At 48.0% G+C, this 14,239-nt stretch overlaps 1 protein-coding gene across 5 annotated transcripts in view; it reads left to right on the top strand.

Annotated features, from left to right (window-relative positions):
- The window catches only part of LOC139560486 (calmodulin-regulated spectrin-associated protein 2-like), a 75,896-nt gene that overhangs the window by 49,570 nt on the left and 12,087 nt on the right, over nucleotides 1–14,239 (top strand). For all 5 annotated transcript variants that reach the window (XM_071377307.1, XM_071377310.1, XM_071377311.1 and 2 more), the window contains 12 exons: nucleotides 729–868; nucleotides 7,250–7,340; nucleotides 7,504–7,591; nucleotides 7,746–7,768; nucleotides 7,905–8,271; nucleotides 8,408–9,044; nucleotides 9,326–9,466; nucleotides 9,793–10,021; nucleotides 10,267–10,447; nucleotides 10,668–11,349; nucleotides 12,539–12,675; nucleotides 12,885–13,093. In XM_071377307.1, the coding sequence (XP_071233408.1) occupies nucleotides 729–868; nucleotides 7,250–7,340; nucleotides 7,504–7,591; nucleotides 7,746–7,768; nucleotides 7,905–8,271; nucleotides 8,408–9,044; nucleotides 9,326–9,466; nucleotides 9,793–10,021; nucleotides 10,267–10,447; nucleotides 10,668–11,349; nucleotides 12,539–12,675; nucleotides 12,885–13,093 (2,925 nt within the window). The remainder of the gene's footprint in view (nucleotides 1–728; nucleotides 869–7,249; nucleotides 7,341–7,503; nucleotides 7,592–7,745; nucleotides 7,769–7,904; nucleotides 8,272–8,407; nucleotides 9,045–9,325; nucleotides 9,467–9,792; nucleotides 10,022–10,266; nucleotides 10,448–10,667; nucleotides 11,350–12,538; nucleotides 12,676–12,884; nucleotides 13,094–14,239) is intronic.

Below are 14,239 nucleotides of genomic sequence, written 5' to 3'. Positions count from 1 at the left end.
CAGTGATCCAGCCTCCACCCACTGTTCTAAAAATGCCGCAGGGCCAGGCTAAGATGTGATTGGTCAGTAATGTGACAGCAGCACAGTCCTTCAGACAGAGGACAACCGTTGACTGTTATTTTTTTAAAGATAAACATTGCCACTCCCCTTCTGTGAGTGCCCAGTCATATATAGATGTCTCTGTGTGCTAGAATGAGATACTGTAAAGAAGGATTGGATAGTAAGGGAATATTCTAGAACACGGCAATTTTTAACAGTACATGTGACCCAGCTGTGACAATCGTTTCATTCAGTTCCATTTCAATGAAAGCTCCATTTGGCTCCCATTGTGGAAATGCTGTACTTCCTGCAGAATCTGGTAGACTGATGACATCACTGTCCAATCCTTCTTCAGCTCATTCTAGTCTGCGTGGGCTCTCCCCATCATGACATCACCATCTCTGTTCCTCTGTGTACTCTCCCCTGCCTTCAAACCTTGCCTCCTCTGACCATTATTCTGGCCAAACACTACAAATAATACGAAGTATTTTATAAAAGGAACATTTATAATAAATAATAATCATACAAATAAATTAAAAAAATCGGACCAGTGCACTTCTCAATTGCATTAAAAAAACAGAAAAGCCATTGATGCACAGCTGAAGCTTTTCAAATCCATGCGAATCCAACCCCTGAAGATAGAAACACTAACCCCGCCCTTTCGCTCTCTCCTCTCCCCGCCCCTCCAGATATCTGTCTGAAGGAGACTATGTCGCTGGCTGACAGTCTGTACAACCTGCAGCTGGTGCAGGAGTTCTGCAGGGACAGCCTCAACCACTGCTGCCACTTCTCCCTGGAGGACATGCTCTATGCCCACTCTTCCATCAAGGTAGGACCATGGGGAACAGAAGGGGGGCTGGGGGGGACAAGGGAGGTATAATGGGGGGACAAGGTAGGGGGATTGGGGGAATAGGGAGGGAGGGAGGCTGTGGGCGACAGGGGAAGAGGTCTGGGAGGACAGGGATGGAGGCTGTGGGGGACAGGGGAATGGGTCTGGGGGGGACATGGCGGCTGTGTGGGACAGGGGTCTGGGAGACAGGACAGAGGGTTGGGGTGAAGAGGGGAGGCTGGGGGGACATGGGAGAAACCAAGACTTGGTTAGTTGGATAGGGAGGGAAATGGGGTGTTGACATTGGAGGTAGAGTATACAGTATATATACACTGAGTGTACAAAACATTAACACCTTCCTAATATTTAGTTACACCCCCTATCATTTTGCCCTCAGAACAGCCTCAATTCGTCGGGGCATAGACTCTACAAGGTGTTGAAAGCGTTCCACAGGGATGTTGGCCCATGTTGACTCCAATGCTTCCCACAGTTGTATCAAGTTGACTAGCTGTCCTTTGGGTGGATACACACAGGAAGCTGTTGAGCGTGAAAAACCCAGCAGCGTTAAAGCTCTTGACACAAACCGGTGCACCTGGCACCTCTGGTACTGTATGGCTCTGGGCTTAGCTATACCACAGCCTCTGGTACTGTATGGCTCTGGGCTTAGCTATACCACAGCCTCTGGTACTGTATGGCTCTAGTCTTAGCTATACCACAGACTCTGGTACTGTATGGCTCTGGTCTTAGCTATACCACAGCCTTTGGTACTGTATGGCTCTGGTCTTAGCTATACCACAGCCTCTGGTACTGTATGGCTCTGGGCTTAGCTATACCACAGCCTCTGGTACTGTATGGCTCTGGGCTTAGCTATACCACAGCCTCTGGTACTGTATGGCTCTGGTCTTAGCTATACCACAGCCTCTGGTACTGTATGGCTCTGGTACTGTATGGCTCTGCTCTTAGCTATACCACAGCCTCTGGTACTGTATGGCTCTGGTACTGTATGGCTCTGGTCTTAGCTATACCACAGCCTCTGGTACTGTATGGCTCTGGTCTTAGCTATACCACAGACTCTGGTACTGTATGTCTCTGGGCTTAGCTATACCACAGACTCTGGTACTGTATGGCTCTGGGCTTAGCTATACCACAGCCTCTGGTACTGTATGGCTCTGGGCTTAGCTGAACCACAGCCTCTGGTACTGTATGGCTCTGGTCTTAGCTATACCACAGCCTCTGGTACTGTATGGCTCTGGGCTTAGCTATACCACAGCCTCTGGTACTGTATGGCTCTGGGCTTAGCTATACCACAGCCTCTGGTACTGTGTGGCTCTGCTCTTAGCTATACCACAGCCTCTGGTACTGTATGACTCTGGTCTTAGCTATACCACAGCCTTTGGTACTGTATGGCTCTGGGCTTAGCTATACCACAGCCTCTGGTACTGTATGGCTCTGGTCTTAGCTATACCACAGCCTTTGGTACTGTATGGCTCTGGTCTTAGCTATACCACAGCCTCTGGTACTGTATGGCTCTGGTCTTAGCTATACCACAGCCTCTGGTACTGTATGGCTCTGGTCTTAGCTATACCACAGCCTCTGGTACTGTATGGCTCTGGGCTTAGCTATACCACAGCCTCTGGTACTGTATGGCTCTGGTCTTAGCTATACCACAGCCTCTGGTACTGTATGGCTCTGGGCTTAGCTATACCACAGCCTCTGGTACTGTATGGCTCTGGGCTTAGCTATACCACAGCCTCTGGTACTGTATGGCTCTGGTCTTAGCTATACCACAGCCTCTGGTACTGTATGGCTCTGGGCTTAGCTATACCACAGCCTCTGGTACAGTATGGCTCTGGGCTTAGCTATACCACAGCCTCTGGTACTGTATGGCTCTGGGCTTAGCTATACCACAGCCTCTGGTACTGTATGGCTCTGGGCTTAGCTATACCACAGCCTCTGGTACTGTATGGCTCTGGTCTTAGCTATACCACAGCCTCTGCCATAGAAACAAATGGAGCATGGCTTTGTGTCCGTGGTTGCACCTTTACATGGCAGAAAACCTTGTCTGTAGCCCAAAGCGTTCAAAACTAAAGACCAATTTTACGGGAGCTACATTTTCTTCTTTCTGGTGCAGATTTGCGGGACGCTTTTAAAGGGGTACACACAAATTAGTAAAACTGAAAATATTTCAAATAAACCCTATTTAATCTAATAGAAAATATATGGTTTTCAGTATGGATCAGATGAGATGGCAGCCATTGCCACTAAATAAATGAATAGGGAAATTGTCGATGTGCTTCATTTTATATCCCATCAAGGTGTGCCACGGTTCAAAAAAGGTTGTGAACCACTGTATCAGTGTACTGTACTCTATGTGGGTAGAGGAGATTTGGGTGTGCGTGTTTGTGTAGGAGAGGTCCATTCTGCCACACTGACTGTTCTGCCAAGTCAAATGAGAGTATGAGTCACTGTGTGTGAGTGTGTGTGCGTGTGTGCGTGCGTGTGTATGGGGTTATTCCAGAACAGAAGGGTCAAAGTGGGCCAAAGTCTCCCCCTCAGACAAACAGAGGCTGCTTAGAGAGAAGTGTCATGCTACTTTCTCTGTGCCTGCCTCTCCCTGCCTCTCTTGTTCTGTTGTTGTGCCATTTTCTATCAAAGGAAGACAGAACTGTCATTAAAGAACTGTTGGTTATTTATGTGCTACATAGAATACTGAATGGTTCTGATGTACTAATCACACATACAGAATTGATCACTTAACTGAGATGTTTTCAATGTGAGGCTGGACAAAACCGATAGAAAACCATGTCATCTGGCTATAGACCCCCAGAATGCATAGCATGTAGTATAGGACAGTGGGGGGGCTGCTGAGGGGAGGACGGCTCATAATAAAGTCTGGAATGGAGTCAATGGAATGGTATCAAACGCGTGGTTTCCATGGGGTTGATAACATTCCACTGACTCCATTCCAGCCATTATTAAGAGCCGTCCTCCCCTCAGCAGCCCCCACTGGTATAGGAACATTAGTCAGAACCAATTAGGATTCTGGTCCTCCCCTGACCGTTGGCACACTGTGTCTTTTCCATAGACTGCTTGTTGCGTGTGTGTGTGTGTGTGTGTGTGTGTGTGTGTGTGTGTGTGTGTGTGTGTGTGTGTGTGTGTGTGTGTGTGTGTGTGTGTGTGTGTGTGTGTGTGTGTGTGTGTGTGTGTGTGTGTGTGTGTGTGTGTGTGTGTGTGTGTACCAACCTCTTATTGAGTGATACAAACACAACCAAGGGGGTGCACAGGGTCCCTTTTGGTCTAACAGACACACACACACACCATGCACTGCTGGGTGTGTATAGAGTGGAAACAGTGCTACAAGGGAGTGTCTCAGGCAGGGAGAGAGAGTGAGAGAACGGCTCCTGAAGAGCTGAAGAGCAGCCAAAAGCTGGCATAGAGCCAACTCCCAACTGGCCAAATCTCCAGAACCCCTAACCAACCAGCCACAGTGTGTGTGTGTGGGCGTGTGTGAAAAGGGACACTGTTCACACCCGTTATTTGTGGAGGAGTGTGTTCTAGGCTCAAAACTCGACTTGATGTCCAAGAACTATAACAATACAAAGAGCATATCCAAGCAACCATGTTCTGGAATCTAAAGTCTTAGTTTTGTGGTCAATGGAGATGCTATTTTCCGTAGAGAGAGAGAAGCCCAGTCAAAATATGTGGTTTAAAAGGCTCTCAACAAATGAATGACTCTTCTATGGAGGTCTCCAGAGTCTGTTTTTACCATTAAAGCATAAAATGATATTTGAGTTACACTCTATGGGGTGTGTATTGCACACTAAACTATACCAGATGGTATTTAGTCAGTTCTTCCACTACACACTAGAAGTTGAGGTAACATAGCTATATGAGGCTGCCAATAACGCACGCACACACACACACACACACACACACACACACACACACACACACACACACACACACACACACACACACACACACACACACACACACACACACACACACACACACACACACACACACACACACACACACTATCAGTTACCTAGCAACAAAGGCAGCTCAGAGGCAGCTTTACCTGCTTTCTCTGGCCTCAGTCACAGTACCTTCAGAAAGTACTCATACCCCTTGACTTATTTCACATTTTGTTGTGTTACAGCCTGAATTCAAAATGGATTAAATAAAAATAAAAAATCTCTCACCCATCTACACATAATACGCCATAATGACAAAGTGAAAACATGTTTTTTATTTTATTTTAGCAAATTGATTGAAAATGAGATACAGAAATATCGAATTTACATAAGTATTCAAACCCCTGAGTCAATAGATGTTAGAATCACTTTTGGCAGCGATTACAGCTGTGAGTCTTTCTGGGTAAGTGTCTAAGAGTCATTACAGCTGTGAGTCTTTCTGGGTAAGTGTCTAAGAGTCATTATAGCTGTGAGTCTTTCTGGGTAAGTGTCTAAGAGTCATTACAGCTGTGAGTCTTTCTGGGTAAATGTCTAAGAGTCATTATAGCTGTGAGTCTTTCTGGGTAAGTGTCTAAGTCATTACAGCTGTGAGTCTTTCTGGGTAAGTGTCTAAGAGTCATTACAGCTGTGAGTCTTTCTGGGTAAATGTCTAAGAGTCATTACAGCTGCGAGTCTTTCTGGGTAAATGTCTAAGAGTCATTACAGCTGCGAGTCTTTCTGGGTAAGTGTCTAAGAGTCATTACAGCTGTGAGTCTTTCTGGGTAAGTGTCTAAGTCATTACAGCTGTGAGTCTTTCTGGGTAAATGTCTAAGAGTCATTACAGCTGCGAGTCTTTCTGGGTAAGTGTCTAAGAGTCATTACAGCTGTGAGTCTTTCTGGGTAAGTGTCTAAGAGTCATTACAGCTGTGAGTCTTTCTGGGTAAATGTCTAAGAGTCATTACAGCTGCGAGTCTTTCTGGGTAAGTGTCTAAGAGTCATTACAGCTGTGAGTCTTTCTGGGTAAATCTCTAATATTTCCACATTATTCTTTTTTAAATTCCTCAAGCTTTGTCAAGTTGGTTGTTGATCATTGCTAGACAGCCATTTTGAAAACTTGCCATGACGATTTAAGTCAAAACTGTGACTAGACCACTCAGGGACATTCACTGTCATCTTGGTGAGCAACTCCAGTGTGAATTTGGCTTTGTGTTTTAGGTTATTGTCTTGCTGAAAGGCGAATTAGTTTTGCTGAAAGATGAATTAATCTCCCAGTGTCTGGTGGAAAGCAGACTGAACAAGGTTTTCCTCTAGGATTTTGTCTGTGCTTAGCCCCCTTCCGTTTCATTTTTATCCTGAAAAATATGAAGAGTGGTACTAAGTAATGTGTTGTATTGGATTTGCCCAAAACATAACACTTTGTATTCAGGACAAAAAGTTAATCGTTTTTCCACATTTTTTGCAGTATTACTTTAGTGCCTTGTTGTAAACAGGATGCTTGTTTTGGAATGTTTTATTCTGTACAGAGTTCCTTCTTTTCACTGTGTCAATTAGGTTAGTATTGTGGAGCAACTACAATGTTGTTGATCCATCCTCAGTTTTCTCTTATCACAGCCATTACACTCTGTAACTGTTTTAAAGTCACCATTGGCCTCATAATGAAATCACTGAGCGGTTTCCTTCCTCTGAGTTAGGAAGGATGCCTGTAAGAATTGGTTCTTGACTTGCTACATCTTTGTAGTGACTGGTTGTATTGATACATCATTCAAAGTGTAGTTATTAACTTCACCATGCTCAAAGGAATATTCTATGTCTGCAAAGGAATATTCTATGTTTTTTTAATCTACCAATAGGTGCCCTTCTTTGCGAGGCATTGGAAAACCTCCCTGGTCTTTGTGAATGAATTTGTATTTGAAATTCCCTGCTCGACTGAGGGACCTTACAGATAATTGTATGTGTGGGGCACAGAGATCAGGTAGTCATTCAAAAATCATGTTAAACACTATTATTGCACACATAGTGAGTCCATGCAACTTATCATATGACTTGTTAAGCAAATTTGTACTCGTTAAGTTATTTAGGCCCACCATAACAAAGGGGTTGAATACTTATTGACTCAAGACATTTCCGATTTTCATTTCTTATTAATTTGCAAACATTTCTAAAATCATAATTCCACTTTGACATGATTGGGTATTGTGTGTAGGCCAGTGACACAAAATCTCAATTGAATCCATTTTAAATTCAGGCTGTAGTACAGCAACATTTGGAAAAAGTCGAGGGGTGTGAATACTTTATGAAGGCACTGTATTTTGCCTCCTGTGTGTCTTAACAGAGGCACCTTGTGGACAAATGTAGGTATTTGGTTGTATTACATTTTCTTTGCCCTTCTCTAACTCATACTGTGTGTGTTTTTGCCCTGTTGCAGAATAACTACCTGGTGTTTATGGCAGAGCTGTTCTGGTGGTTTGAGGTGGTCAAGCCTTCGTTTGTGCAGCCCAGAGTCTTTGACCCACAAGGTAAGCCGAAGAGGGTGACGCTGAAGATGACGATGGGGATAATGAAGATAATCCACTGCATTGACATAGTATATTTCAGTTTTCACCAGAATTCAGAGCACGTTCAGAGCAACTACCTTTTATTGACTTGAGTATCCTGACTGATTGGTGTTTGTTTTGTCAGCCTGGGATCTAGCTCCGTCAGCAAGGGCTATGGCTCCTATCTGTAGCCCAGCCAAACAGGACTTTGGGGACATCCCAGAACACAAAAGGTATGATTTAATATTGAGTGGACAAATGTAATAATCTGGAGTTCCCTTATTGAAGAAGCTTGGGAAAGGTCGAGCGTAGTTCAACTTGGCAGTTACAGGAGGTGTGATTTAGAGTTTTATCGTAATTCTCTCTCTCTCTCACTCTCTCTCTCAGGCTTCAACCAGACTCTGCTTCAGGTAAGAACACAGGAACTACCCCTTTCCTCAGAATCACAAACACTTATCTGTCAGAGGACTCTGAGCTACTATTGGTTCTCTTTGATTTAGTCTCTGTGCGTGTGGAACTAACCTTTTTTCCCCCTGTTTCGGACAGGTGTGATAAAGAGGACAGCATCCATGTCCTATGTGGACGGCTGTGTGGGGACGTGGCCTAAGGAAAGACGGTCTAGGGGCATCTCCTTTGAGATTCCTTTGGACGGGGATCCTAACGTCCCTCCCTGTTGGGGTCCCTCACTCCGGGACATGACCCGCTCTGCCAGCACTGAGGGCCTGGGGCGGTTCAAAGTTCACCACGCACCCCAGGGGGACATGAAGAGCCACCTCTCCTTTCAGCCAGTCAGTGTCAACGGCCCTAGCAGCACCGCAGGACACATTACTGAGGGGGACTACAACAGGGACTCACCAAACTCCCACAAAGCACTGGGGCGCGGGCAGACTCAGCCACACAAGAACCGGAACAGGTACTTATGATGGCTCTGACGGTAGGACACCCGAGTTGTGTGTACAAGGGATACATATGCTGAATATAAATATGTTACTGTTAGTTTCTTCTGATAAAAGTGTTTAATAAATTATCATACCGGTCTGTCAATCTAGATATTCCAATGGTGTTCTCAAAGAGAACGGCAATGGCGGCAGCGGCCCCGTCAGCCCGTCGAGCCCCCCTAGCATCGAGGAGGCTCTGAAGATCATCCACGACACAGAGAGGCCCCACGGCAGTCTGGGGCCCGGGGCCAACGGCTTCTTCCTCCACGATGGAGCTGAACCTTCAGACCCAGGGGACGACCCTGATGACTATCCAGGATCGGCTAAGGCCCGGGCAGACGAGGCCGACCCCTACTCAGCCTCTACGGAGGAAGTGGACACAGGGATCCACGTGAAGTCGGAGGACATCCAGGAGAGTTTGGATGAGGACAATTCTTCCCTCAGGGACTACTCTGATATGGACCCTGACTATGAGGCTATGACCCGATCCTGTCCCTTACCAGAGGGGAATGGAGAGAGGGGGGTGAGGAGCAGCCCATACCCCAGCTCGGTGTCCCCAGCCCCTCTGTCTCATGCTCCCAGCCCTGCCTCGTCCTCGGGTGGTTCTGGCGGCGGACTGGTTCGCATGACCAGCTTCGCCGAGCAGAAGTTACGGAAGCTGGAGGGGCGGAGCAGTGGAGGGACCACCCCCGAGAGCGCTGAACTCTACGTTCCCAACACGCCCCCCACACGAACTGCCACGCTCGAGGTCAGTAGAGAAACTCGACCTCTCTCTCTCTCTCTCTCTCTCTGTCACTATGTTAATGTCTCTTGGACTCTCGCTCTCTCCCTCTCTCTGTCACTATGTTAATGTCTCTTGGACTCTCGCTCTCTCTCTCTCCTCTCTCTCCATTGATCTATTTCTCTGTCGCTCTTTCAACTCTTTTTGGTCCTACTCCACATTTCTCTTTTGCTTTTTCTCTCTCCCCTCTCGTACCTCTCGCCCTCCTCTTCCCACCTTCTCTCTCTCTCTCTCCCTCTCCTTCTCAGATCTCCAGCCCCATCTGCCCAGCCCAGACCCCGGCCACTCCCTCTCCCAGAGACCACACCCACCTGTTGCCGTCAGATATGGTGCACCTGAAGATGAAGCTGGAGGAGAAACGCAGAGCCATCGAGGCCCAGAAGAAGAAGGTACAGAGAGCTTCTCGTCTTTGGCAGCGTCTCAAGCGGCATCCTATTCCCTGTTTCCATAGGGCTCTAGTCAGAAGTAGGGCACTATGTAGGGAATTGGGTGCCATATCAGACGCACCCTCAATGTACAATCCAAAACGAAAGAAAAATAACAAAACTCTGGTCTTCCAGCACTACTGCAGGTTTTCGAGCAGTCTAGTCAAATTATACCAGTTAGTAATCAAACAGAAATCATTTGCACCATCATCTTGTTGGATAATTTGGTATGTTCATTGGTTCCCCCCCCAAAATTGCCGAAATAATAAGACATTTTCCCTCTGTTTCAGGTTGAGGCAGCGTTCACCCGGCATCGTCAGAAGATGGGCCGGACAGCCTTCCTCAACGTGGTGCGAAGGAAAGGGGTGACCCCCTCGCCCACCAGCCCCATCCCTGGGGGCCACGACCTGGACAAGCCCTCCCCAGATCGCTTCTTCGCCCCTTCGGAAAGCCTGGGCCAGGCGGAGAGGTGCAAGCCCGACGGAGCCGCTCCCAAGTCCCCCTGCGAGGAGGGTGCAGGTAGTCACCACTATAGCTTCTGATGAAACCAACCTTTGTTTCCTACTTTTGGTTTCCTACTTTTTGGAGCAAATAGCCTGGTCCCCAGCTCTGTTTGTGCTGCGTTGCCAACGTTGGCTTGACAAGACAGCACAAAATGATAGAGGGCCAGGCTAGGGAGCACGTGTACTGTTTTATGTGTCGTGTTTGCTGCATGTGTAACAGCCACCTTATGGACGAGAGGTGTCTGCTGTGTCGTGCTCCAGGTGTCGGGGTTGGAGAGGTGGACCTGGGCGAGTACACTCGCTCCATCGAGAGGCTGAACACGTCCCTGGGGTTCCTGCAGACGGAGATGCAGCGGCTGGCCCAGCAGCAGGACAGGATCATGACCATGAGGGAACAGCAACAGTCCTGGGTCATACCTCCTCCAGCGCCCTCACCACACAGGTACGGTCATCAATATCACATAAGTGGTACCCAAGACTGGCATGAGAATTGATCATGCGGACTAAAAATAGGGTCGTTTAATATCGGATGAAGTTAAGATATTTCACCTAAAACCATTTATCATCATACTATTATCCCTAATTTATCGTGATAAAAGCAGTTGTCGCAATACTATTATTGCTTAGTTAGTTCTCATTGCAAATGTAAACTCTCTCTACAGGCAGCTCCGGGAGCTCCGCAGCAACAGTGTAACCGGCCGGGGGTCCGTGGGGTCCTTGTCCCCAATCTTGTCCTCGGCGGGCGGTTCCCCCCGCACCGCCCACCGTTCCCCCGGCGGCCTCAAGCGCCGACCGGCCTCCTTCCATGCCAGCACCCCTCACACCCCACGCACCCCACGCCCCACCGAGCTCAAGGTAACCCCCTTCCGACGGATGCTCGACACCCCCACGTCCGTGGACAGTCTGCCCAGGCTGAGACGCTTCTCACCCAGCCAGACCCAGGTGACCTCCTTTGCCTACCTGGGACACGACGAAGGACCTGGGGCCACGGAGGGCAAGGAGAGAGGCGCCACAGGGGGAACAGAGGAGCCCCAAAACCAAACCAAACCACCTGAGACAGAGGTAGCGGGGGCGGGGATAAGGAGTGCCGGCGCTCGTCCCTCCTCGCCCACCGCAGCGCCAGCCGAAGGGAGAGAGGAGGAGAGGAAGGAGGAGAGGAGAGACGGAGGGAAAACGGAGAAGTCGGCAGAGGTGCTGTCTCAGCCAGTGAGAGACCTGACGGAGGTGCCGCCGTCGTCGCTGAAGCCTTTGGGTGGACAGGGTCTCGAGACAAGTGGAGAGGGGGAGAACAGAGGAGAGCCGTACGGAGAGGACCAGAAAATGTGCTGTGGTTTCTTCTTCAAGGTAACTGTACTTCACTGTACGTTTCAGAATTGTGAGAGGACGGGACACGTGCTGTATGTAGCATGTTACGACGACGGGTTCATTGATCCATAGGTACTGTAACAGCAACACATGAACTATGCAAAGACTCATGAACTATGACTTCAAATGGGTCCGGGACAGTAATTGTGTGTGCAGTATCTAGGATAAAGGGTGAGACAGCTCACATACTAATGCTAGAACAGTAGACTAATGAGCCGTGCTAGGAGAATGGAGCCAACAGAGCTACTGTATGCCACGACATAAGGGATAGCTAACAGTGTATCTGCTGGAACATACTATCAACTTCAACAGACACAAATGTTATTATCCCAGTCTAAAAAATATCTGGAAATGAAGCCAACACTGTACGACATTAAAATGGGTCATATACACTGAGTATACCTAACATTAGGAACACCTTCCTGATATTGTGTTGCACGAGGTGTCGGAAGCGTTCCACGGGGATGCTGGCCCATGTTGACTCCAATGCACAGTGCTGTCAAGTTGGCTAGATGTCCTTTGGGTGGTGGACCATTCTTCATACGCACGGTAAACTGTTGAGTGTGGAAAAGTCTGCCGCGTAGAAGTTCTTGACGCAAACCGGTGCGCCTGACACCTACTACTATACCCCGTTCAAAGGCACTTCAATCTTTAGTCTTTCCCATTCACCCTCTGAATGACACACATACACAATCCCATGTCTCAATTGTCTCAAGGCTTAAAAATCCTTCTTTAACCTGTCTCCTCCCCTTCATCTACACTGATTGAAGTGGATTTAACAAGTGACATCAATAAGGGATAATAGCTTTCACCGGGATTCACCTGGTCTGTCTGTGAAATGGTAAGAGCAGGTATTCTTAATGTTTCGTATGCTCATCTGCCATGAATTCCCTCTGACATACATTTGACCAATCAGAGCCGAGGATGAGTGTTGATCGTTGAAGTGAGAGGATGTGACAATGCTGTCTGATCTCATTTTGTCTCTGGCGCTACAAATAACCGCAAACTAGCCTTCATGTTGGCACCAAACGTTCTATGACAACAAGATTACAATTTCCAATCTAAGCAGAATTTGGATGTCAACTTGGCAGCCATTCAAATTCTAAACACAGTTTGCCAACCTATTTATATATATATCTGACTCCGTCTCCACCCCACACCCCTCCAGGACGATGGGAAGGGAGAGGAGGACATGGCGGTGAAGAGGGCTGCTCTGCTGGAGAAGAGGGTGAGGAGAGAGAAGGAGACGCAGGAGAAGAAACAGCAGCAGGAGCTGGAGCAGGAGCAGAAGAAGGAGGAAGCACGGTCAGTCTGGACCTCAAGGGCCCTGTACCTTTTCCACTGTTATGCTGGGTCTGAAAACTACCATTAGGGGTGAAACCTTACTCCCACTTCAAATTTAGTCATGCATTGTTGTCAATGGGTGACTCAGTGAAAATATGCCTCTGAGTAACTTCTCTTTAATTGGGTAATAAGTATTGAAGCTTCTCGTCCCTTCTGTCCCTCTTCCCTAGGCTGAAAGCGGAGGAGGAGCAGCAGAAGCGAGAGGACGACAAGCAAAGGAAAGACTACATAAAGAACGAGTACATGAGGAGGAAGCATTTGAAGCAGGTGGAGGATATGGATGTCAGGCCCCGCCATGGAAGTCTCAAAAAGAAGCCCCGCCCAAAGTCCATGCACAGGGACGTCATGGAGTCACCCAAGCCACCCGCCAGAGCCACAGGTAACACACACACTCTTAGACACACACACACACACATACACACAAACGCATACACACACACACACACACACACACACACACACACACACACACACACACACACTACACATGCTCATGTTACACATATATCAGTGGAGGCTGCTGAGGGGAGGACGGCTCATAATAATGGATGGTACGGGGCGAATGGAATGGTATCACACGCGTGGTTTCCATGGAGACCATGTGTTTGATGTTGTTGATACCATTCTACTATTCTACTCAAGACATTATCACGAGCCCGTCCTCCCCAATTAAGGTGCCACAAACCTCCTGTGACATAAACTCAGCAAAAAAAGAAACGTCCTCTCACTGTCAACTGCGTTTATTTTCAGCAAACTTAACATGTGTAAATATTTGTATAAACGTAACAAGATTCAACAACTGAGACATAAACTGAACAAGTTCCACAGACATGTGACTAACAGAAATAGAAAAATGTGTCCCTGAACAAAGTGAGGGGGTCAAAATCAAAAGTAACAGTCAGTATCTGGTGTGGCCACCAGCTGCATTAAGTACTGCAGTGCATCTCCTCCTCATGGACAGCACCAGACTTGCCAGTTCTTGCTGTGAGATGTTACCCCACTCTTCCACCAAGGCACCTGCAAGTTCCCGGACATTTCTGGGGGGAATGGCCCTAGCCTTCACCCTCCGATCCAACAGGTCCCAGACGTGCTCAATGGGATTGAGATCCGGGTTCTTCGCTGGCCATGACAGAACTCTGACATTCCTGTCTTGCAGGAAATCACGCACAGAACGAGCAGTACGGCTGGTGGCATTGTCATGCTGGAGGGTCATGTCAGGATGAGCCTGCAGGAAGGGTACCACATGAGGGAGGAGGAGGTCTTCCCTGTAACACACAGCGTAGAGATTGCCTGCAATGCCTACAAGCTCAGTCCGATGATGCTGTGAGACACACCGCCCCAGACCATGACGGACCCTCCACCTCCAAATCGATCCCGCTCCAGAGTACAGGCCTCGGTGTAACGCTCATTCCTTCAACGATAAACGCGAATCCGACCATCACCGCTGGTGAGACAAAACCGCGACTCGTCAGTGAAGAGCACTTCTTGCCAGTCCTGTCTGGTCCAGCGACGGTGGGTTTGTGCC

The sequence above is a fragment of the Salvelinus alpinus genome, chromosome 30 (genome assembly GCF_045679555.1).
Source record: "Salvelinus alpinus chromosome 30, SLU_Salpinus.1, whole genome shotgun sequence".
Taxonomy (NCBI): domain Eukaryota; kingdom Metazoa; phylum Chordata; class Actinopteri; order Salmoniformes; family Salmonidae; genus Salvelinus; species Salvelinus alpinus.
The sequence above is the reverse complement of the archived record's forward strand: the minus strand, read 5'-3'. Positions and strand labels throughout refer to the sequence as shown.